This window comes from Hermetia illucens, chromosome 3 (genome assembly GCF_905115235.1).
Source record: "Hermetia illucens chromosome 3, iHerIll2.2.curated.20191125, whole genome shotgun sequence".
In the NCBI taxonomy this organism is placed as follows: domain Eukaryota; kingdom Metazoa; phylum Arthropoda; class Insecta; order Diptera; family Stratiomyidae; genus Hermetia; species Hermetia illucens.
This window is the reverse complement of record NC_051851.1, coordinates 56,485,863-56,512,393: the sequence shown is the minus strand read 5'-3', so window position 1 is coordinate 56,512,393 and position 26,531 is coordinate 56,485,863. Positions and strand designations below refer to the sequence as shown.

Below are 26,531 nucleotides of genomic sequence, written 5' to 3'. Positions count from 1 at the left end.
GTGGTAAGAGGGCGCTTCTTTGATGATGGTTTTGATACACACATCACACTTCCAATTTAACTTTTCGGATGGTGGTAGAGTAATTGCACCCAGGGCACGAGTTCCTCTGGTACATGGTTTTGTGTAAAGCACACCAGATAAGTTCATGTGGCACACGGTCAAACATTTTCTCCAGATCCAGAAATACAATGTAAAGAAACTGACTTTTCACACGGCGTTTCTTCATGGGTAACCGCGCAGCGTGTATTGCGTCACTAGTTCAGCAGTTGTTCACGCCCTAATTCAAGATTATTTGAACGATTTCGCGAAAACGGTTGTCAAGAATGGATTCAAAAATGTTCATGGTATGGGACAGCAGCCGGATCGGACGGTAATTTCAACATTCTGCGGACTATCTGTCCTTTTCCATATTGGAACTGTGGTAATTTCTTGCCAGTCAGATGGGGTTCTAAATTCCTCGATAACCCGATTCGATTCGCTTTGTGGATCGTGTCTTCAACATGGTTCTACAATTTTTTCACATTCGTAATGGTTGGTATGTAATTGCGTGATATCATTTCTTCTTTCTTCTCACGAAATCGGCATAATTTAATGTGAGGCGGGCCATTGCATTCCTCGCGCTGTTTTACCGGTGGCTTGATTCGCATGACGGTGATCAACAGCTGATGTTGAGGTGCGATCTCATAGGGAACCGCTTTGCAACCAGTGACGAGAGAATGAGAGAGAGAATGAGAATATAGTCGATTTGCTCTTTACTATTCCCGCTATAAAATGTAGGAAATTGAGGCAATCGTTTGATGAACCATGTATTCAGAAGTACAAGGTCATGGGTGGCAAAATCGACGGGGACGGGTGATTACAGATCCATCTAAAAATCTTTGGAGACTGTCTCCCCCGTATCTGAACCACCGTCCGACGACTTCAATTTTTAAAAAATTGTCCGCACAAGCTTGTTACCACGGGGTCCATAAATATGAAAACTAGCTGTCTACTATTGACTGTGCGTAACATCCGGAAACGCTGCCTTACCTCGTTAGTGAAGTTCGACGTATATACTTGCTCATAGTTGAATTGATACTAGAAGAGTTCCCCTGTGCAATTCCTGCTTTGCACCGGTCAGGTCAGTCCCAAGGATCAGATCCAGATGCACATGTTCGATTCTCGATGATAGTGGGGCGAAAGAGCCGACTAACGTGATTTCATCACAAGTCACTATTCATTATTAACAATTATTGCAACCACTACAGTCAGTGTAGATATGCTAGCAATTAAACGGCTGTGTGCGATAGATGGAATACGCAGTTAAAAATTGTTTTTCCGAATGGATGTATCATAGAAGACGTGATATTACCAGTAAAATCCTGGGATTACTTCAGTCGAAGTCTTGAGTCTCCCTGTTGCAGCATTTGGAGCTTTTCGTTAGCAAACTAAGATGCTACACACTTTGATACAATTGATTCCAACTCCTCAACGCGTGATAACATGTCCACAACAGCATTATCGACCCGCGATTTATATAATCTAGATGGCAAAATAGACGTGGTAATCTCTTCTTCTCTTTATTGAAAGCGGAAGTTTGCGACTTGTGTTCCGTAAAAATACTGAACTCTTTTGCTCCAACCACATGACGAAAGTGTTTTATTACCAGGTGCATGGTCCGTATTTCCCGGTCGTATGCTCCATATTCACTTTCCGCCGAACCGAGCTTCTTTGAGAAGAAACCCAGTTGATCCATTTCTCGTGGATTGCACCTAAATGGCACCGCTGATAATCTAGGCCTCCTCTTCTTCTTTTTCTTTCTTTCTTTCCGATTGCGGTTCCAGTTACATGGTTTCGTGCATTTGGTGGGTTCAGATTTAAAATTTCAGAGATCCCAATATGTACCCTGATGGAGGCTTTCGGTACTAGCAACATCATCGGAACTGAGTGAGTCTCCTCTTTAACTTTGTACGGCTCCATTTGCAGCCCTTTAGATTTGCAAGGCAGTTGGTGAATTAGCTGTTTTGAGAGTGGTTTTCCTGCTGAAGGTGAATATTGGTGATAGTTTAACCGATGCAGAAAGGGGGAGGAAGTGTGACATGGACCTTGTCATGTGAAAAACAGCTAATAAGCGTCTCACTCATATGCTTCGCATATGCTTTGCAAAGCTTTGGAACTGCGTTGCCACCGAGACTCGGCAAGTATCGGAGAAACTGAGAAGGCTCCCCATGGAAGGACTTTCCATGAATTGTCTTGTTGTCTCTCCATACTACCAGAAAAAAATCGGCTGTCTTCTTAGACAGCAGGAAATAATCAAGAATGGATTGACTAGCGGGCCTTATGTGTGTGTGTTGCGTAAGTGCCTATCAATCGGACTTAATGGATGCTAATTGCGAATCCATTTGAAGTCGCTACCGAAATTAAGGCACTTGAATTTTAACTAGAGATTACTCATGACTGTTAATTCACGTTGCATTTGCTCAGTTGAGGAGTTGCCCTAGATGTAGACAAAGATTTCAAGTTTTAAATAATGTCGCTGCAGCGGAAGAACTTAGCAGATTGTCAACGAATTTCCACATGCGTAGCCTTCTCTGACTCATAGGGGAGCAGCATTATACCTGCTCTATAGGTGTGCCTCTGAAAAGTATAGGGAGTCTGTTTTCAGACTAAGACTTGGGTAGTGGCACGTTTGGCATGTGAGACCAGGGATGAAGAAGGACTGATTCAAAGAATTCAAACGCTTGAGTAAATGCAATACATGTTGGGATGGCGCTTGGTTTTCTTTGTAAGCTGTGCATCCGGCACTTCCGTCATGGACCTCAGAAGTTCCCTACGTGGATGACTCTTTGTGCGGTTACCCCTCTGTGGACTATTGAGCAGTTTTGGAAGTTTCGAAAAGTTGTAACACTGCAATTTTTTATTACTTCAAATCACATCTAGGGCTCCTTCTTGGTGATGAATATATGTCATCTTCACTACTTCATTGACTGATTCGAAAATGGCTATGAAGAGCAAAATTGATTGGAAATGTAGAGTTCTCCCTGTAGCAAGTCCTGTCCTAAAAATTGGAAACCTGCGGATGATGGCTGTGACTTTACGAAAATGAGAGCCTTATCTACACTCATGTGCCCTCTTTTCGAACTGTTTCACCTTGTGACATCAAGAATCTTCACCTAAAACCAAAAAATATCGATCTAATGAACAATGTGATACTAATTCGAAATAATGTCACGCTGACAGGTCTGTGTAGAGGGTGGAGAGAGGGAGTTCCTTTGGAGGCCCGGAATACGGAAACTCTAGCAAAATTAAATCTATTATCAATTTCAGGGGACCGCTTGATTTCCACTCTTGAGACCCGTTTTTTTCTTCTCACTATCTTGCACTCCATTATTTAATTTTACATAAATTAACTGACTCAACATAAACATCGTGAAAACGTCTACTTTAATTAAAAATTGAATTTAACTACTTTGAATGGCGTGGCCAAATCAAGCTTTAACTACCATAAGAAATTTTTGTGCTGAAGTTATTCTGATTCAGTAACCTTCTTAAGAACACGTTCATGCGCTTAGAGTGAACAATATATTATAATAAATTGTATTTCATAATAATCTGGATCTATTCATACTTTTATCGGTTCTATCTTCGATATAATTTGCGGGAGCATTCTGCGCCTTAAAGGTTTTATCAAATGTACTTCACTCTTTCGACTATGCTATAAAACTGGATACAATTTCAGAACGAATTTGAGATGATATAAAATTTTATTATAAAAACCAAATCCTATAATAATTTATTATACATTTAAAGTATCTGCTGCCTCTAGCATTAATTGATTTGCCTTATTTTAAAACGAAAAAAATACCCTTTGCGGATTCAAATTATTCCTTTGAATTCTTTCGTCGCCTTATACCAAAAAGCAAGGTGTTGATTTTAGATCGAATAAAATGAATATATACACAAACACTTTCTCATCTATCTAAATTATTTATAAATAAATGATATATATTTATGTCCAATCTTTATTTGAATATGTTCATTATAAATGAAACCCTAACTATGAGAACATTTTTCACAAAGGGCATTTAATTTTACCTTTTCATCTTGAGCCATTCTTTGTCAAAACTAGAAGTAAATAACTCAGAATATATGTATATTACAAAACGCGAATAGCTAATCAAAATGAATAAATTGATGTAGAAGTTCAACGTAGAGCATACATGTTTGCTTGTATCTGAAATTAAGTTGAAAAAAAAACACGGAAAAACTACCCCAAAACCAAAACTCGAATAAAAAGTAATTATATACACATATATATGTACGTACAAAACCGAAAACTAAAAACACATATTGAAGCAAAAGTAAAACTCTCGATGTTATTTTATAGCCACAATAAAATTGCTTACAAATTTTCTCAATCGGGAGAATAACCAAATAAGATAAAATACAAAGCAAATTTATAATCAAAATATTTGATAACAACCAAATGGAAATATACATATATATATAGATATAATAATAAAATTAACAAAATTGATAATGTCGTGCCAATTTCTGAGACCAAGAAACCCAAAAAAAAAACACAACCAAACAAATTGATAAAGACAGATCTCAAGAATCCTATACACTCTACTCGAATATATAATGTATGTATATTGTACGAATATTCATTATAACAATAAAAGATACCGTGAGAATATACATACTTGGATAAATTGATAATAATATGATAAACAAAATGTCGCTTTATATGTGTGTGAATGTTTAATATGTCGAAGAAAAGTGAAGTAAAAATAAAGGAAATCTATTAAACACGTGAAAATGTTTTTTCCTGTTTGGTGTAGGAATGAAAAGAGAAAATATTTTCGCTCATATTTCAACCCATTGAACGGTAACTGGTAATGCTAATAGTTTTATTCACTTTTATGTTTAACATCATTTTCACTTAAGGGGGTCATCCCGTGAAAAAGCCATTTTCGTTATTTTTGTAGATTTTTTTTAAGAACTGAATAAAGATACAAATGGAAATTTTTCACCATATATTCCTTAATATCTTGAGCATACATAACAACTTTTTGCAGCTCAATATCATGCCTCATTATTGAAGTACGCAACAACTTATTCACTCATCTCCAAAAAAGTGTTTTTGGGTGCCACGAAAAAGGGCGCTTTGTTCATCTTAAAAAAAAACGTCATTGTAACGTGTAGAGTATATCACGGTCCCCAAATTATTCAGGATTATTAAAAAATATCAAAAGCTAAATTTTTGATGATTTGTTAAATTTTTTTTTACAAATTTTGTTTTTTTTTTACGCTTTTTTAAAGGTTCAAAACGGCTCGATGAATTACGAACATCCTAGTTTGCGAACCGTAGAAATATGAACTGAATAAGTCGTGAATATTTCATTAGATAGATTTTGGGCTATGGTGGCACTGAATTTTCCATTTGCAGTTTCGAGAAATGCGCACTTAAAAATTAAAATGCGATTATTAACTATAAAATCTCAAAAGACCCAAAAGACCTGGTCCATAAACCTTCAGTTTCTTAAAAAACACATGTAAAACCTTGACTTTAATTCTCGCTCCTTTAGCGAAAACATCCAAACGTCATTCGGACCGGTAAATTCGCGCTTCATTACGGTGATCGACATAATCCTCACATAGGACACTTTACCTGTTTACCACTCTAATTTCCAATTTATTTGGAATATTAAAATTTTACTCAAATATTCTACACTATATCTGGATACAATTGATTCCAAAAAAATCGATTCCTAGGATCCGACTCAGTGGAATGACCCTCATAAGCAGAATTTGAAGTGTATCTGCGGGGCTACAACAAGCTTTATTTTAGCAGATATGGGGATGAGTGCATTTTCACGTTTAGTGGGTTTAAGAGGCATCACAATAATTTTTTGGGTGAAAAGTTTCCACTTTTATGTCTGTACTTTTTGACAATTTACTCTGATAATTTACAAGCTGTTCCATATAGTGCTAACCAGGACCTTTTGTTTAACATTCCATGTAGTTATATCTAGTGAAAAAACTTTGGAAATTTTTAAATGTATAAGGACCGCCTTAAAAATAACGTAAAATTTTGCCATTTAATGCATGCGTGCGATTAAAATGTGCAATGATCTCATCAAACTCATCCAAGTACAACCTTCGCCGAATAAATTGTGTGTGGCACCCAAACAAACAGACAAAGAAACAAAGGGATATAAGCGCCGACAGACATACAGGCGGACAGGCAGATACCCAGAGAAAACATACGGACTGACCTAGGCAAAATCCAAAAATAAAAAATCTAAAAAAAAGCAAACTGATATGCACAAATACTATTATTATATTTATTGATAAATAACAGTAGCTAAAACAACAAAACACAATAAAAAAATTTCCAGTTTTAACTAAGGCAAATAAGATCCCAAAAGCTGATAAACATAATGTTTCAGAGATTCAAATCCTCACTAATTTCACTAATAGTATGCTGGTCCTAAACTCAGATATCGGAGGAGCGTTTGAAATAACTTATTTTGTATTATCCTCAATTATAATAGCAACATTTCATTCAGGGAAAGTCAGGAAAGGAAGTGCATAAAGTATAATAGCAATTTCTCGTCTTTGTTAAATCCAACCTGATCTCTGCTAATAATAAGTTCCGCGGCAGGTCGCCCAAAAAAACCCGGTCGAGAAAGAAGAAAGGATTCTTAACCTATGGACAACGTCAACAAATACATGTCCACACCCTCAATGTCGATACTCTCACTGAAAAGACGGCGGAGCCCGCAAGAGCGTTTTGGAAGAAGGCCATCGATCCCTGCACTCTACAAGCAACTTGATGATGCGGTACCGAAAATTGTGATATACTATTGAACGCAAACGTAGTAAAAATAGCTACAAACTTCTTTACTTTGGTAACCCTCACACTCATTATGAAAGAGGCATTGGGACCTACTTACTTTCAAATAAATGTAAAGGGGCTCTGGTGGTGGTAGCCGGTGGTAGGTTAGTTGACGAATCCGTTAAGAACTCCTTGCAACTTCGACAGGACAGGATTTGGGCACAATAGTTGTAGCTGATAATATTATGGGAACTGCAACCAGCCCCTCGAGACGCCAAATTTCTTTGATTTCGCGAGCCAGTGACTCATGGTTTATTTTCTTCTCCATATTTCCGTTCAATGTTATTATACTATTATGGGGGAAAGCGACATCAATAATATATACGGAGCGACCTATCTTGTCAACTAACAGCAAGTCAGGCCTGCTACTTGGTATATGACGATCAGGTAGAACTTGCCTCCGATGTCCCGGGGCAGGTTCATCCACTCCACGACAGAATGTGGGTGATACATTCGGAATTTAAACATAATAACCAGAATGTGCACGTGAAGGGATTGTGAATACTTTTAGTGCGCTTATTTTATTGTTCCCCTAGAGATGCGATTGCCGCACAGATCACCAACTCGAGCATGGGTTCCTTGCACAATTCCTAAGTAATTATAAAAGTCAGTCTGTGTCGGTCATGGCTTGGATGTGGAGGTCACCAATGCTACACCCGGCATGTGGCTCCTGATGACCATTGCAGACGACTTGGACTCGACACTTGTCTAAACCAAATTCCATCCAAATACCGCAGCTGAAAATGTCTACTATTCGCAACAGAATTCAAAAATGGTCATCAGTACTAGCATAAAATTTGTTGTAATTTAGGTACATTAAGTGAGTCAGCTCATACTTAGCAAGTAGACCATATTTGATTACATAGTCATACCCCCGCATCATTCGGTAGCAATGAATGAAAGTCCAGTGCCCACGTGCAGAGCCAATCCCCTGGAAGATGCTTCTCGGTATGCGGATGGGCTCCGAGGTGTTGGTACCCTCAGATGAATGCCACCCTTCTATGATTCTGCCAAAAACTTTTTACTAGTTTGGGATTAATGCGGTACAGAGGATGCTGATTAGCCGGGTGAGCAAAACGCCGTCAAAAGCTTTGGTATAATCGATACAGTCAGTAAAAAGGTTTCTTTGGCCTCTAGTTGCCTGCCCTATAATTGCCGAGTCGATAACGTGTTTCTCTAATAAGCAAGTAATGGATTTTGACTCTATGGGGTCCTGCATCATGTCCTTTTTAGGGACAAGGTAGTCAATCAACGCAATGAAGAAAGGTGGAAATTCCTCGGCCAGCTGATGACTTGATTTATGCTATGTACCAAGAGAACATACTGGTGAAATGGACGACTCCTGCCGGTTATTCGTACTGGACCTGAAGTTCCTTCTTCTTCTCACTTTATAGACTTGTATTTCATATATAACTGCCAGGTATCGTCATTACTTGCGGGCTTTGGAACCTTAAAAGCCGCGCCTCATTGCACATCTGAAGCAGAAGAAGCATCGATTGAGGAAGTGATCCCTCGATCGCAGCACGCGGGTCCCGAATATTCATGCACGCGGTCGAGCCCTTATATTATTTTCTTTTATTTCCGTGATATACTCGCTTGATTGTTTTTCTGGTGCGGACAAACGCGTCGGTATAATGACACTTGAGGGACTGAAGCGTTCCTCCCACATTCCCGAACGTGCAAGCGGGTGTCGACGAGATACGCAATTTTTTATGACCGGTCCCCATTAAGCAGGCATTATCATTGCCAGTGGTAGCAAGCCCAGAACTGAACAATTCAAACATCTACGATCAATGTTATCAACCCATGATGAACTGTATTCAATGAATTTGTATAATTAAAAATTATCCGAATTATCGTCCGCTCTGTCTTACTCTATGGTCCTGAATTTGTTCTGATTTATCAAAGGCAAGGAACGGCGCTTGGCAGTCAAAGGGTAGCATAATTCCCAGGGCCAAACGTGGACTGATAACCACGATGAAGCATAACAAGTTGGGAAACCGGAAGCTAAACGCTTCAGGTATGAAAGGTTTTGTGCATTTCCTTTATAAAGGCATTTAAGTGTGAATTTGTCCCATTAGTACGTAACTCGTAATATACGCATATATTATGCGAGACTATCCACTTTCGGGTGATATTTACATTCAAATTCATGAATTTCCAAAGAAGTGACAACTTTGACCTATTATAACTTTGTTAGTAATAGTGCGATTTTCACCGGACTTAATAGAATCAAGCTCTATATTATAGTCTACATTTCGTGGTGCTAAGATGAACTTAAGGGGGGTTCTGCAACTAACTACTGAAAATTATAGTGGTATACTGTTATTAACTTCTTTTGAAGGGATATTGGTATGGAAGGTATTTCGGAGCCTAGCCATCATATAGTGGCACTTTCTTGATTTTTTTTCGGTTTGGCAGTTTCTGAGAATGGCCCCGTTGAATAAATGATCAATTTCGATCCGGAACTCCCCGCCTTTCCAACAAATGTCAAAACTAAGACCAGCTTCGGAAAGTACTGACCGAGACCTTTCATTTGATACCCTACCTGACAATATTTGGTGAAAAAAAATGTACCCCCCTTTTGCATGTGGGGACCCCCTCTTAAACAGGATGTAACTAACTATATGCGTGAGCGTTCACAGTTCCCACCTTTCCACCAAATTTGGTGTCAATTGCTGCTAGTCTCCGAGAAAAATGGGTGTGACGAACAGACAGACAGACAGACAGTAAACCGATTTTATTAAGGCTTTCTTTTCCACAAAACCTTAAAACGGAGAAACCCCTAATGAACCAAAACCAACAGCTCTACTATCAAACCCTATCTCCCCCTCCACGTGGTGACCGCTGGGAGTTCTTTCTTAATGGAAAACTGCAGACGGAGAAGGAAGAAGGCGAGTCTCTCGCGCCTAAAAGCGGGACAAATTGTACAAACTGATTCTCCAGGTTGGGCTGACAACCCTATACGGGAAACCAACGTTACGTGCGCTGCCTGTACATATCAACTGCTGGCCAGCAACTACTGTTGCCGTCTTAATCCCTCTTAATTTTTGAACTTTTGGATGTTAAACCCAAAAAGAGGAGTCCGTGGACCATAGGGAGTGGGAGTAAGTATCATTTGGTCAAGTAGATGACGACTTAGGATTCCGCAATCCCTAAATAAAAATTGTCCGACCAAGCTTTGGTCCGATGTGTGGGCGGATTTACGTTGGATATAATTCGTCAAAATGGCCATCGTGCGTCGTTTCCTCCCACGATTAGATGGTGAACGTGGTACCGACGAATTGATTCAAAAGCCCTTTCAAACTCATTTTCTTCTTCAATGTATGAATCGATTAAACTTGTCGACATGATGTCTCTTCTACCTCTTTGTTCAATTCCCCTTCTTCAGACGGCCCTTCCTGGTTTCTCGAAGCCGTAAATGAGGTTTCTTCAGCATGGTGCACATCAGGATTGGCCGAAGCTTTTACTTCAGAAGGCATGAAGTCAGTGTCGCCAAAAATATATTCATTCATGGGCCAAATCCCTGTTGATCTGAAGCCGGAAATGATGTTGCTGCATGTCACTCCAGCATCCTTAGCCGAAGAAGCAATTCCAGGAATGTTGTATATTGACATGGAGCGTCCGGGGTTGGCATTAAACCACCCATCAACAAAATAATTGATAGTTTTCTTGAATGGACCGGAAACTGTTCGATCGAACGGTTGAAGCCGATGGTTGCAGTGATGTGGGAGAGGGAGGACAACCATGCCATTGCCAATGCAAAATTTCAAATTGCCAATGGAAACGTGTGATTCGTGGTTGTCGAGTATAAGAACTGGGTTGTCTTTGGTTGGTCCGCAGTGTCTTTGAAAGTGCCTCAAAAATACCAAAAAGTGTTCTGTATTCATCCATCCTAAAATAATGCAAGTACTGATCACGTCCAGGAACAATATATCTCCGAAACAAATGTTAGACTTAAATCTTTCAAGTTACCATCTCATCAGTTTTGCAGCTCCTGCGCAGCCTTGTGGACCACCGTTCAAAAAATGAGGCTTGAAATCGACCCGTGAAAAAATGAAAAATGGTGGTGCTGTATTTCCCATTGCATTTACTGCTAGTGCCATCGAGACCAGGGTTCCACGCTAACTCGATGCAAAAGCCAGCTCCTGTTCCTTAGAAAATATCGTTATACGCCCAGTCGACTTCAACGTGACTGGTGTACTAGTGGGAGGAGAGGGTGAAGCGGAATTTGTATCTTCTTCTGACAATACCTCCTCACAGTCATATGAGCAAGGTGGAACTCTTTTGCAAGTTTGAACACCGCCCCTCTTTCTCAACTGCGTGAACAGCCCGGCCAAGTTTTTCACGGTCTGTGGTCCTTTTTTTGCTTATATTTGTGGACCATTTTTGCCTCAACACAGCGTAAGCTTCGGGAACGGGTAGTATTAGTTTAATTTGTACGAAAGAAAAGTTAAAACGTATTCAGTTTACATATGTTTATTTCTTTTTATTAATACATCAAGTTATGTATCTTAAAAGCATTGAAGTGATTACAAAAACAAAAATAAATCTAAACGATGAATAAGATCTGACCTGTCTGAATTGAAAACAGTCTTTACTTTAAAATGAGTTGAGAATATTTATTGCCAGGGATCACGCGGCCTCGTGCAGTTACTTCGATTCCGTATTTATCTTGCTGGCAAACGGTTATTTCCACAAAATTTAAAATTCTTAGCTTAGACTTTAATTACAATATTATCTCGTTATCGTTATTTATGTAACTACAATTAACAACCGAAGGAGATGTACTCTCTCCATATTGTTCTCTCTACTTTCGAAAATGTTTCCATTGAACTTCGCTCTGAAAAGGTTGCTTCCCATTTTTGTCAAATGTGATAGTTCCGTAACGAACACAAAAGTATGCTTTTTGCGTTTCTCACTCTTCTACTCTTTTTTTAATTCAAATATAAAATATATATATATTTTTCGCGTTACCTAACTTAATGTTAAGTCTATCATACTTTTTCATGTTTAAAAAAACATCACTTGATGATGGAGAAAATAAATGAATATTCTTAGTCTATGAAATGCGGTTTTAAATATTTCAACATTGAAAATGTACGGAATCGTTTCACGCCGAAAATTTTCAATAATTCAGGGTCACAAATTGCATATTGTTTATTCTTCGGGTCGTATAGGTTACGTTCTTTTATCAACGACCAGATCTTCTTAACCACTTCGTAGCGTGGCAGGGATTCGGCACCAACGACTGATGCTAGATCAGCAGATAGTGTATATGGACGAGTGAAACCGGTACCCCTCCCCTTTCCACCGCCAGCTCCTTTTGCCTGGAAAATTTTGACTCATTAATTTTGATTTATTTACAAAGAGGTAATAACTCTATGTGCACATAAGAAATAGATTATAGTTAAGGGGACTTGAACTGAAACTTACCTTTTTAGGCTTTTTAGTTTGTTTCCAATCCTCATCGGAATCCGAGTCGGAGCCCTTCTTCCTACGACCACCCTTCTTCCTTCCCTTGGCTGCCTTTTTCGGCTTCGCATCGTAGTCTGAATCATTATCGTCTGAGTTGCCATCGGCTTCTGATCCATCCTCCTCTTCGCTTGAAGCCTTCTTCTTCTTTTTAGCGGGAGATGCTTTTCTGGCGGTGGATGCACGTTTCTTTGATTTTGGTGCTGGTTCCTCCTCTTCTTCTGATTCAGATTCAGAGGCGCTTCCATCTTCTTCGTTTGACTCTTTCGAATTCACAATGTCCATAACGATTTCCTTAATTTCTTGTCGCCGTGAATTCAGATCACATTTGAAAGTTTTTTCTAACTGTTCACGGACTTTTTTCGTCGACATGGAAGCGAGATCGGCATCTTTGAGGATATCTGAAAGATGATTGAAAATTAGATATTGTTCATATGGTGCTAAACAATGGATGAGGATTCAGTTTCCTGTACTCAACTAGGTCCATTTTTGATCCAAATTATTATCCTATTGAGGCCTTTCTGGATAACTTCAAATATAGCTTTTTTTTTTGGAAAAAATTATACAAAAGAGGAAGCAAACAAAACAATCGTGGACGCAATAGTATGGCTTAGCTAATGTAGGCGTAAAAGTGACTAGGGAACCTGTTCGACCACTCTGACATCAACTAAGTTCATGAAAGCATATTTGGAACAGTGACTGAAGCCAATTTGTCCAAATGACGAACGTTTTGGGAGCCACAATGAAAAGAAACGCTCGCTATTTACATATGCCACTTAATACCGAATTACGCCATTAAGATTCCAGAAACATCCGAGATTATCAAAAAGGGAAAAGGAAAACACAACGCTGCAATATTCTGCAAAAATCACGAAGCGACAAAAGAATAATGGAACGATTTTCCTCTTGAAGGGAACGTCTTCGGAATCAATATCACCAAAGATTCCGCTTGTTAACCGCTGAGTTCTGGCTTCGAAATAGGATGAAGGCTGTCGACACACTTGGCACCTGATTTCGGACAAGATACTGACTGCGAGATTCCAGACCAGAATGGGAAACTTTTGAATAGTACAGTATTACCCGGTGTTCTGATTCAAAAGAAAAGGAGTCAGGACAGGCTTCCTAAAAGGTGGTGTGATCGTGATGGGTGATCTGAATACCAAGGTGGACTCTGACAACACCTGAATACGATTTTGTCGTGGTTTGTATATTTCTGCAGCCTCCACCGTTTCCTTGTGTCGAGCACAGAGCTTGTAATAAGGTCGGTTGGGTCAGCTGAGTCTCACTTATGTGAACCAGTTGTCAATCAACAGTGAGGGAGAGATGGGAGATGCCTTAAATCTTCCGCCATTCTCTCGTGTGCTACTCTGGCCGTCGACCGCGTCCTGCAGGGGGGTCGCAAAATTTGGCTTCCTGCGGAAGAGAATCGATGGACTTTGGGGATTAAAGGCTCTATTGATCTCTCCTGGTAGTGGCGCAGAAACTTCAATATATTGTACGCCATGCCAAAAGGGAACTAGCCAAGGAAGCGGAAGCTGTTGCAGGTAACAACTATTTTAAAACCGTATACCGCATCACGAAAAAATTGATGTTTGCAGACTTCTCAATTTCCTACGCAAAAAGTTAACCATCGACTCCTCATCCATGATGATGAGCAACTAAAGAGTTGAGAGGAGCATTTTACCACAATTCTACCCCATATTACATCCTGTGACGTTCTGCCTCTCATGGAGGAAACAGCTAGCCACCATAATATGCGAATATGGACTGCTCCTCCAAATAGAAATGAAATAATCTCGTCTATGAATGTAAGACGAAGTAAACCCACTGGTTTTGATAGTGTGTGCACAGAGCTATTCATCACTACTCCTGCTGCTTCTAGAAAGCTGCTATTTCAACTTATACGGGGAATCCGATATCTTTCCCAGAAAATGGAAGAAGGGAATGATCGTTAAAATTTCATCTGTTTTGTGTGCGCCAATTGCAAGGGTATTCACGTCTTCCCTGCCTTTGCAAAGATAATCCACAGCTAAAATAATCCTCAAACGCATCAAGGAGTATCCTTAAAGCTTGATCCACAGAAATCAGCCGGCATCTTCCTATACGGACCACATCAACACTCTGTGGATCATTTTGGAACAATACTCACAGTTCAGATTTCCGCTTCAGTTCCTTTTTGTTGAGGTCAAGAAGGCTTTCGACAGCGCCAACAGGGAATGTTTCTGGAGTGCTCTACACAATAGAGAAACTAATAGCTATTACCAGAGCGACATATGTCATAAAATGTCACGTAGCAAGTAGAGAACAAGGCTTTCCCCAGAAGGCCCTGATCCAATATGGATTGTTGCGCCAACGATTATTATTATTAGTAATGTTCCCGAAATGGTTTTTTGTATCTGATTTTCGCGTAATGAGATCCACAGACAAGCAGCGGGACCATTTTCAGCCAAGTTGACCATGAATTGAACGCCACAATCTCTCAGCCTTGAGGAATGTTAGAACATAATGGGCAAACGTAGACTAGTTAGTTAGTCCTACGTTAAAATGGAGACTGAACCTAGAACTGAAGATTAAGAAGGCCGGTGTAGCCTTCTACGCCAGGAAGAGGGCCTTTAGAAGTAAACGGAATCTTCGGCTGAAGATGATTTTCTGGCTGTACGTCCCATCCTAACGTATGATTTTGAAGTTTAGTGGCAGGCGCTGGACAGACTATCGAAAGCGAAACCTATTCGCACTACTTAGTAGCCCCTGACTTCAAGTGCTAAAAGCCCACTAACTACGCCCAGTCAAAGAGGATTTTGTTCGCCAAACTTGGCATACCCTACAGTTCACATTTCCAAAACTGCAGAAAAGTAGGCGAAACCTTTAGGTACTTCCTTTGTAACTACCAAATTTTAGCTAGAGCCAGACAATGGGCACTAGGTAAACCCCATTCTTTGAGGACTTTAACTAGATCTCTAGCTGCAGAGTAGGAGAGCTGCTAGCCCCCTTCGTGAGCAGTCATGGTTCGTAAGAATTTGTGCAGCTTTCAGACGTCTTGTAGATAAAGCATCATTAAATGAACTTCACAACTACTTGGAAAACGTTATCATTAATACATCAACAAACATATTAGGCTACTTCGTAAAAAAAAGTCGAAACGACTGGTTCGATGTTTATTGGAACAATGATGCATACTGGGCAATGCAAGTCTCAAAGAACGAGGCAGACTTACTACGAAGCGACTTTATAGACAGAAAAGAAGCTCAAGAGAACAAATAGATTTATGAATTTCGTGTAGCAAAAAGAGAAACTGCAACAGGCGCGCAAGTTTTACAAAGACGGCAGGATGAAGCCACCAATCCGTGCAATTTATCGGCTTAAGAATAATAAACTGGCAGGAGCCGATGGAATTATCCGAACTGGTTAAATATGGCGATGACCAACGCTACAAAGCAAGCCATTAACCTATGGTCAAGGTGATGACTCGTAACGAGACAGGATTCCTTGGGGTTGGTAAGAAACCTACTATGAGTTGCTTTTTTTACGGGAACTTATTAATTCGCACTTACATCCAGCTTTAGTCAATAGAAGAGGAATTGTGTTCCATCAGGACAACCCCAGGCCACACATATTCATAGTCAATTCGCCAAAACCGCTGGAAACTTGGTTTATAGTCCGACCCTGTCATAAGTTGATGTTTAAATCCATAGTGTTGAGGGACTAAACAGACATTTACAGGTGTGCCAGCGTTTTCTGAACAGGTAAGCAAATTGCATTGGATCTGTTCAAAAAAATCTATACTCGGACCGAGGCAAGCGTTTGCAAATCTACGCAAGTCAAGCTAAACACTCTATCTAACATGTAGACCCATCACTAGATTTGATATAGCAATAATTTTGGGCACCTTTGCTTTGTTCAGCTAAGCAATCGGGAAAAATAATTTTCTCTGCATGGGAGACTCATGTTTAATTATTAGTCCCCGCAATCGCTATTCGATGAATTTAACTTTTGATCTCTTATGATCTACGTTCTTGAGGAAATCGCTGTTTCCTATCTAAGCCTTAGAATAGCAAAACGAACATTGTCTTCATGACAGTGCTCTAGGCAAAATAATCTAAAAGTTTCTTCCATCTCAATTGCAGTACAGTCTGAAAAACTAAATCTCAAGCGGACTTTGAAAACACAATAGGTTTGTGGACTCTAACTTCAATGCCAGGTTAATGTCTGATAATGGGCGCAAAAACACGGGATAAATTTGGAAGCATCGGATCCACGCCAACTTTCGCGTTGGAATCAGTGACGGATGTGAAAAGTAGTAAATTCTGGAAAACTTCCCGGCGAGCTTCCAACAATATGTTATGCTCGAAATGGCTGCCGCTATCTCCCGGCGCACACTGGCCCGGAGCTCTCTCTGCGTCTTCTTGCATCACCCGCTAGAGAACACTTTCAAGCGTAGTAACGTTGGAGCTAACACCGTCGTAAATTCAGTTATGAACCTTGCATGACAGCCTGCTGAGCTTCCATGTCCAGGTGACCAGAATTGCCTTAACGCTATTCCCTACAGATCCTGTTCGAGTTGATGACGAAGCGCTGAGAGAAAGAGCGCAGGAAAAGGCAGTCCTCTCGATGAAAAATAAGAAGGCAGAACCCGACGGTATCCCGGCAGAGGTATATAAACTGAGGTTTCACCATCGGAGATAAGTCAACACGCACCCAGCAATGATCTCGATGAGTAGAGGTCCCCGTAACGCTTCATGTCAGAAACGCCTTCGATTTCGAAGAGATGCTAGAAACACTAGAAAATTAATTTCACGTGCCTTGCGGATTTTAAGGCGTTATCTGAGAGATCGTCTCATGCTCTATGAGACTTTATATGGTTCCTCTGGAGATTACCGTCATGACAGGGACCCATCCCAGGGCCGGATCTCTAAAATGCATCACATATAGTCTGCTAAGACTAGACATCTAAGAAGAGTCATGCCTGGTCAATTATGCAGATGATGTTGGAGCACTTGCTGTCAGACGTGCTTTTGAATAAACGCAGAGCAGACTTAGCAATCTCCAAGGAGAACATTGGAATAGTGCTGGCTCAGGAGCCCTGGGTGTAGATTCGCAATCTGCAAGGAAGAAACATGCAGGTAATTTGGGACTCCTCTTGTGAAAAACCAAGAGCTTATCCTCTGCCTGTTTGAAGAATGAAAATGGGACACTTACCGAGAATGAGGACAGGGTACACCTGCCTCTCAGAACTCATTTCCCGGGGTCCTAAGACACGGCGGCAAGCGACAACATTCTGCCTGACACCCCAACAACGAATAAAAGGGAAAGAAGGGATGACTGGAAACTAGCAAAAGAAGTATGTTCAGAAGCTAGGGTAAGGTGGGAACTTTCAAACCACTGAAATCAGTCGGAGTGATGACACTTTCCCAGCACTAATCCAGAGAGGCCTAAAAATTATCTTAGAGTATCTTCTGAGGGTGGTAAGGGGCAGCATATGGTATGGAGATGGGCAAAAGCAGTCTTCATTCTGAAAGCGGGTAAAAACGATCCTTTATCACTCTAAATCTTCCAGACCAATTTGCCTAACATCAAAGTAAGGAAGTATGGTAGTAAACGAACTCCTGGATATACTAACAAATACTGCAATACAGGGTTACGCGGACGACATTGTTTTACTCTGATGGGGCAAATATGGGGATAGCCTATGTGATAAAATCCGAGCTGGACTAAGGGTTACTAGTGCCTGGTGCAGGAAGGTGGGACTGCGGATCAATCCAAGCAAAACCACCATAGTACCATTAACTGGGAGACGTAAGCTTTATCAGCTGAGAGCCATACGGTTACATGACAAGGAGGTGAAACGAGAAATAGAGGTCAAATATTTGGGAATTACGCTAGACCAAAAATTACTCTGGAAGACGCATGTTGGAAAACTACAAGGGCTCTGATGACTTGTAGTTCCATAGTAGGAAAAAAAATAGCATTGAAGCCCGAAGATACTACTTGGAGAGAACTAAACTCAGCATATAAGATAGGGAGTTACACAAACTCCAAAGACTGGCTTGCATGTGTATCAGTGGGGCAATTAGGACATGCCCGACGGCATCCCTGTAGGTCCTTCTGGTATTAACCCCTCTCCATCTGCACATACAGATGTAGATAAGGAGGTCAATATTCAGGAGGGCCGGGAGTATCAGTGAGGCGGGGAGCTGACTAAATCGGAGGAAAATTGATATTGTTTCTAGGCGGTATCCCAAATTATTGATACCAAGGGATAACATGACGGGGTAACAAGGCAAACTGGGAGAACAGCAACTGAATACTTGGTACACTGAACGGATCCCTCACAACAGAGGGAGCGGCTGCCGGTGTCATTGGTCGAAGGAAAATGTACTTGAAGCCAATGGGTAGGTACACTAGCATATTCGCCATAGACAAATGTGCCTATTTTAATCCCAAAGGAACTGCATTGCTATTTTCACCGACAGCCAAGCAGTGATCAAGGCGCTTAGGTTCAACCAGGTCAACTCTAAACTGGTATGGGAATGTCTTGAGAAACTGAATATGCCCGGCTCGTTCAACAAGATCTGGATACTCTGGGTTGCAGATCATGTTGGATTGGAAGACAATGAAGCAGCGGACGGACTAGCCAAAAAGGGAGTAGGTACGCCTTTGCACGGGCCAGAACCCTTCTGTGGAATCGGAAACGGGTTCATGACTATGGCATTAAATAATGAATAACGGTTGAGGAAACTGTACTGGCCTACCAGGAATGGGCAGTCCAAGATGCTTTTTGGAGGATACAAACACAAGCGCACAGAGGATTGCTTAAACCTCACCAAAAAGAACTTCCAAATCATAGTCGGAATCCTCACTGGTAACTGTCAGCTAAACTATTATCTAGGGAAATTAGGGATATCTACGGACACTGCCTGCAGGTTTCGTGAGGAGTTTGATGAAACCGTTCTACACGTTCTTGGACAGTGTCTGGCACTTGTGCAAAGCAGGGCGAGGCATATGGGAGAACACTTATTACCAGATGCGAAGTTGAAACATCTGGAAGTAGGCAATATACTAAAGTTCCTAATGGTTATAAACTTGCTTCAGATAATATTATTAATAGGTACACTGTAATCAGCAAAAGGGGCAGACTAATTCTTTAAGGATGCGGTGCGACTTCCCTTAACAGAATAATAGCATCATATTGATGCTTTGCGCAGAGAAAACAAAAATAGTCATCCTAACTAAATAAAAAAAACCCAAACCCTGCGCCCCATGTCGTTCGACGAGTCAATTGAAAATCAAAACCAACGGTTAAATATCTACCTTGTGTTGACACTCGACAGATGAGGAGCTTTTGCGAAGATACCAAAGTCGTAGTGGACAAGGTCGCATCTAGAATTTCGGTCTTAAACCGGCTATTGACAAAGATCCTACCTCTAGCATGAGACGGCTTTTTATGAGTGCAACGCAGTTTGTTCTGCTCTATGTGGTGGAGGTTTGGTTTGATTCTCTTGGAGAGAAAATATATCGTAAGAACATCGTGTAGGTATAGAGAAGGCACAAATGCCTGTGTGTTCTGCAATGTAGTGGCGAACGGCGTAGATTACACATTTGTTCTTATGGAGAATGGGGTGAGACTCGTGCGCAAGAATATTGACCTTGGTCGGCACGGGTTTCTTTAAACTAACAATTTCCTTTCTCCCTTCCCCGTTAAAGGAGTTGCCTGATTTGAAGGCTTCCTAAAGCGAGAGAATGGGAAAGCTAGCCCCAAGTAATGTGTTGAATGGTTAGTCCTCTAATGACGGGGATGTGTTGAGTTGGTACTCCTACGGCGTATGGTGTCTCATCGGAGGAACCTCTCATTATTTAGGGATTGAAAGGGTCCTGAGTCCACCATTCACTTTCTCCAACGCAGCATCTGTTTTCGACTAGCACTAATTTTTCAAAATAAGCGACTTTCAACTTTGCCCTGATTATAAATGAATGGCTTCTCAAGAAGCTTGCAGGACTGTGTTATTTGACTATTTATTTAATTGGCAGTGAAAGACTGCACTTAGGGTACACTTTATTTAAAGTAAAACATACCTAAGGCGATAAGGACACGGCAACGGAATTAGCTCTCCAGGCTCGTCCGCACCTCGAATACATTTTATGTAATGAAGGTTTTATATGCGTTCTCCCAGTAGTATACGCGGCCCTCTATGATTCGTAGTGTTGACCAACCAACAACGGTAATGATCGTTGCCACACACAAGATATTGCGTCCGATTAATGGTGTAATATGCTATGATCATGTCCAAAATGAGGAAAATCACGATTGATATGGTGCTCCCCCTGTGGAGAAATTGCAAGGTGCCCTTCGATGGTATGATCTTTAAATCCACGCTGATGAGATGAGCCAAGTCAGGAAGCGGCCTGAAAGCCGACCGAAATAGCAATGACTGATTAAAAACCTCTCAATTACATCCGGACTTATTCTACGACAGAAAAATGGCAAACTTCACCTAGACGATGCTGAATGAAACGAATGATAGGGAGTTGTAGAATAAGGGAGGGAAAACTATGCTTGGAATGGCCTTGCAATTTTTGATGGATGAATCGCGAAAGGATGAAGGAGGCAGGAGCATCGAAAAAAACCATTTACGAATTCGTTGCAGCTCACAATTAGCTGTAATGATAAGTCAACGTAGCAGGGCTCACTCGATCCCTTTTTGAGACGTGAAAGAATAATCCTGAAGGTCAAGCCTCCTGCTGTGCAACAATCCGCGAAATTTCGCAATAAATTTGTTTGTCACCCAATGTATTCACTTCCTTTGCCACTTTCCCATCTATTTTCGAAATTAACAATTTGCTTTCTGCCGCGAACTACTTTCAAATGCGATGGAGGATCTTTTGGGAGCGTGGGGACAACTTTTCGCCAAGCAACCTCTGCTACGAGATCTCTTCCGCGTTATCAAAGCTAAAAACAAAAATGCTGAGGCATCGAAGATTTTCACAAGACAATCGTCTACTGAGGGTCTAACGAAATTTCTTTCTTTTCGTTTGCTATCACACGAGGAGCTACCGAGCCGGCGTCTCCAACTATGTCCATTTTGGCGCCCCAATGGACCCAACATTTCTGTCTTTCGCCCTCCGCGAAAACGAGTTCTTCGCCGGCACAAGGACAGGTAAGTACAAAACAAACCAGCAAATGCGAAAAAACAGGTTCTCAACTCCAAAGCAAGATTTATATCGCTTTAATCAGGAGAGAAGCTCTGTGAGGTTATGTTCGCCTTTGCGGTCGTGAACCATTTTTTGCAAATTACAAATTCACTGTCCATCACAAAAACCATCCACGGCAATTTCAAGCTCGAGCAGATTCGACACTAAATCAATGCAGTGTACAATGAATACTCATCCAAAATCATGATTTATTAATGAATCCATTCCGCCGAATGCACCAAAGCACTTTCCACCATTACCACACAAGCGTCAGCACCCTCGCACCATTGAAACTTGATTTCCTTGATTAATTCTTAATATAACTAGCACACGTACCACTGATCTCCTTTTGCAGTTGCTCCTTCGTAACTTCCGACATTTTCGAGGCTTCTTCAGGTGGTAAATTCAGAAATTCCAGCAACTTTCCGCGGTCGAATTTATCTGCAAAATGCCGCCAGCACCAGAACCCACTGCAAATGTTTATGTCCGGCGAACTTGTTCGGATTTCAACTGATGAATTCGCCGCAACGTTTTGTTTACTGTCCGCAGCATAATTGTACTAGAGCTGAATTAAATTGGCAGTTGGTGAAGATAAATTATTGAATATTTTCTTGAAGGGCTAACGTGGCTTAACAAGGAGAATATTAATTTAGTAACAAATTTCCAGGATATCATTGTTATGGAAATAATCAGGAAATGGAAGGAAATATTTTGAAACATGTAATTTTATTAGTCTAGTACATAATTTCTCCTAAAATACTCAAGAGATGGTGCTTGGAACTGATGACGGTTACAGGGATAGTGAATACATCTAATGAAGAGTTTTTTGTATTATCCTTAAGGTAATTTTCCAGCATTTCATTACTGTGTAACTTATCAGGTAGTTTCAATATAGAACAATGAAAACACAAGTGTCCTTTGAAGCTTATTAATTATATTATAATTGAGTAAAGTTCGTCCTAGTTTAATACATGAGTGAGATTGTGCTTAGTTTACTTCGGGGTAAACTACTTTAAAAATTTATTTCGACTTACTGGGTACGTACTCTTACATTTTTAATTTTAATAGTTATGGTTGGTTTAGAATGGTTTTCTTAAGGTACTTCATGCAATATCTGTTCATCTCACGACTTCAAAATCATCTCCTTAATTGGCTTGCTTCGGTCTGGGATGAAAAATAAACTTAATCGTTACAGACAGACACAGACAGGCTGAAAGGGGAGGAATTTCATAATTTCAATAATCATAGTGATTATTCATCATTCCTAGTCCATTATGTTAAAATTATTATCCTTTGTGCACCATTTCGCTGAACAAGGAAGCAGAGGTTGCCACAAATAACAATGGTTTCGCTACGATATACTCGTACTATTATACATAACCAAAGAGCTAGCCGGTGGGTGAAAGCCTTTTGATGGTCATTTGGGGGAGTTAACTGTGAGCTTCTTCCATGCGATGACGTGAAGCCGAATAGGTGGTGGAACATTTGTTTCTTCATTTCATTTACTTTCCAAATAGTGACTTACTTCTAATACATTTTACTTATAAGTAGCTTAGAATTAATTTAGTTAGCTTTGAATTATTTCCCGGTACCCGACCTTCTCTGTATATACTTGTGCAAAAAAGCTATAATTTTACATCGATCCTTGTCTCTTTACTTAACCTATTTACAAACTGCGTCCGCACTAAGGACGCGAGAAGGTTTAAATTACTTACTTACATCTACCTCTACCTTATTACTAACTTATTTCTACTTATATAAATGCTTAATCGTACTATTTTTATTTTCCCTGCTCATACAGTTTTCTAATTTTCGGATTTGGATGGTTTTCCAGTTTTCGTAATATTGAGAATATATTCTCTAATAGCTTCTATCCTTGCTCGCCGGCATACTTCGGCGTTTCTGCCGCACTTTTTAGTTTTCCAATTGTAAGGCTCACTCGACGATTACCTACTTTGTCGTGGTGAAGGAGCTCAGTAAGGGAAATCCTCCAGGAAACGGGAGGTGACACCTGAAGCCAAGCGGTAATCAAAACCCCAACCCAAGGTGTGACTACCGTGCCGAAAGCTAAATGGTCACAGGGGTTAAGATGTGGCCGTAAACTGTGAACTCTGGGTACCAGGCGACTCCCAGTTTCTGCCGAGATCGACTTACTTTCCTCGATAAAACTGAGGCCATGGCAGCCAATAATGAGAAAACAAAAAAAAAAACCTTTTAAAAAAACTGCAATTAAACCTCGATCGTGACGATCCAACCCCGAATGAAGGGGCAACGCTAACATCATTGATGGAGAACCTGAGTCTAGACTCAGATCACTTATTCAGGTGGGAACCAATCTAATTGGGACTCAGTCCTTAACAGACGAGCCGAAGCAGGCCCCGTCTCCAGCTGAGGCTAAAGTCTTGCCCAAGGAACCACGGACAGCAAACAGCTTTCGGGCAAACCACCTTCGGGCAAACCGCCTCCGGGCAAACCGCCTCCGAGCAAATCACAACCCACGGGCTGTGCCAAGGTTGAGGGGAAAAGATTGTTTGGGGTACCTGCGGCTAAGGGGGAAATGGAAGCGGCAGCGGTCCTTGGACGATCCTAACTTTTCCATACAAAAGGCAGCAAAGAGGGCTCGGCCGGCTACGGATTGGCCTTCATTTGCAGCCAAGGCTATCGAAGCCGATGGACGGGTCTTGTATGACGGTTCCATTCGGTTACTGTACTGAGCAGTGCGAACAGCTTAGGAAGAAACTCTTCCTAGCTGTAAGGAATGCATCCTCGCCAGGCATTAAGCTTTGCTTTGAGTCGGTACGTGTATACCGTAAAATATTATGACTTAACTTTGTCGACAAAGACACGAACGAGTGGCTCAGGCAATATTGCTCCTCCCTCAACGATGTGTGGGAGGATGCGCGAGTAACCCTGAAAAGGGTCTTTGAGCTGCTATCGCGTAAAAAAGTGCTTCCTTTGGCTTCCGGAAGAAGAGCGGAATGCTGCTGGGGTTCTGAAAGAACTTGGTGTGCAGAATAACCTCAATATTTCCACTTAGATGCTACAAGGCAGCAATAGCGGAGAGAGCCGACAGGCCGGGAACTTTTCTCACTATCGGCGTTCTCGAACCAGATGTTAAGAAGGTTCGGCAAAAATCGGGCTGCCGGCTCTGCTACGGGATAGGGACCGTCACGTTACAAGTGTCGGCTCCTAAAACCATTGAAGGGGACGTGCAACCCTCGGCATCTTCTTCTGAATCGTAGATGAAGCGCCACATTTCCCAAATAAATTTGCAGCATTGTAAAGCGAGGACTGCACTTATCAGTCGTCCGGTCAATAGCTGCAAAATATTTATATACCTCATACAAGAAGCGTAGGTTTTTGGTGAGGTAGACAGGGGTCTAAACTTCCAACATGCTGACCTGTTGTATGTCAATAGAAGTGATCGACCCCGCTCCTACATGGTAGTCTCAAAAGACTTCCAGGCTAATTAGGTTAACGACCTATGTGATGGCGACACTACATCGGCTAAACTAACCATAAAAAGTCAACAGGGAGATAAAGAGATACTATGGTGCTCTGCATATTTTCCCTATGACGCAGAAGATGTTCCCAGTGGATCCAATATACCAAAAGTAGAGGCAGGAGCATGGGGGTAATAGCAGGGTGTGATGTCAAAGCTCACCACATATGCTGGGGAAGTTCCAACATCAATACAAGAGGATCGAGACAAATGGAGTATTTGCAGATCCTTAATTTGGGTAATGAACCCACTTTCTTCAACGTAGTCAGGCTAGAGGTTATCGACATCACGGTGGCACCCCCTGACATCGCGGCTCTGGTCGGAGAGTATCAAACTATATCACACTCTCGGATCACAGACGCATTGATTTCGTAATGGGCATGGATCCACCTCCATTTCGGAATCCGCGGAAGATAGATGGGGCGACGTATAAAATAGTCATGATCCCTGGGAAGCGCATCAATTCCATTGCTGGAATTGAGAAGACAATCCAGATGATAACAACTAGCATGAAAGGAGCTTTCGAAGAAAGCTGTGCACTCAAGATGCCAATGAAGGGTAAAACACCATTGTGGAATTCGGATTTAGCAAAACAGAGGAGAACGACAAGGATGCTCATCAATCGTGCTCTGAAATGTGATTCAGCGGTTAGCTGGAATCGCTATAAAGAGGCACAGAAGCCTCTAAAGAAGAACATACGATCGGCTAAACGATCATCATGGAGACGCTTCTGCGAAAAGACTAACTCTCTTGTGGCAACTTCAAAGCTGAAGCGGATTCTGGTTAAAAAACGTAGCCTGAAGCTGGATTATTTACGTTTATAGAACGGGAGGTACACAGAAAGCGAGGAAGAAACGGCAAACCATTTGCTTGAAGTGCACTTCCCAGGCAGCATCCAACATCTAATCTCGCGGCTGACAGGTGCATACAGCCCTCAACCGAGGGACTGAATCTGGCATGCAAAGTAATATCACTGGAGCGAGTAAAATGGGCATTTAACGCGTCCAGTTAGACGTAGATACAAGTCTGCAGGTCCGGATGGCATCATTCCTGCGCTAGTAATAGAGGCAATGGATGTCCTGGGTCTACATATTCGGAATATATATTCATTCATTCATTCATTCATTCATTCCCAAGCCAGGGAAACGACGCAAAAAGCTTCCGACTGATCAGTCTAACGTCTTTTCTACTAAAAGGACTAGAAAGACTAGTAGATCGGTTCATAGGAGATACAAACATCCCTAAGTGACCACTTCACCATAGGCAACACGCATACAAGAAAGGCACATCCACGAAGGCAGCACTCCATGAACTCACGGCAAAAATTGAAAAGGCGATATTTGAAAAAGAATACGCCTTAGACGCATTTATAAACATCGAAAGTGCCTTCAATTATGCTTCATTCGCGGCAATTTGTGATGTGGCAAGACAGAATGGAATTGAATCGCTGTTAATCTGTTGGATCCTTCACATGCTAGAGTAAAG

At 41.2% G+C, this 26,531-nt stretch overlaps 1 protein-coding gene across 1 annotated transcript; it reads right to left on the bottom strand.

Moving 5' to 3' along the window:
- Positions 1-11,346: 11,346 nt before the first annotated feature.
- Positions 11,347-22,041, bottom strand: LOC119652006 (protein TRI1). Its single transcript, XM_038055936.1, has 3 exons — positions 21,881-22,041; positions 12,320-12,759; positions 11,347-12,213 (listed from the first exon to the last, which is right to left on the bottom strand). The coding sequence occupies exons 1-3, from the start codon at positions 21,921-21,923 to the stop codon at positions 11,941-11,943; spliced, it is 756 nt and encodes a 251-aa protein (XP_037911864.1). The 5' UTR covers positions 21,924-22,041; the 3' UTR covers positions 11,347-11,940.
- Positions 22,042-26,531: the final 4,490 nt, after the last annotated feature.

Excerpts from the sequence above, each read along its gene's own strand:
- LOC119652006 (XM_038055936.1), bottom strand. The coding sequence starts at position 21,923 with ATGTCGGAAGTTACGAAGGAGCAACTGCAAAAGGAGATCAGTG. Across the intron at positions 12,760-21,880 it reads ACTGCAAAAGGAGATCAGTG|ATATCCTCAAAGATGCCGAT; the intron begins GTACGTGTGCTA and ends ATCATCTTTCAG. Across the intron at positions 12,214-12,319 it reads AAACTAAAAAGCCTAAAAAG|GCAAAAGGAGCTGGCGGTGG; the intron begins GTAAGTTTCAGT and ends AAAATTTTCCAG.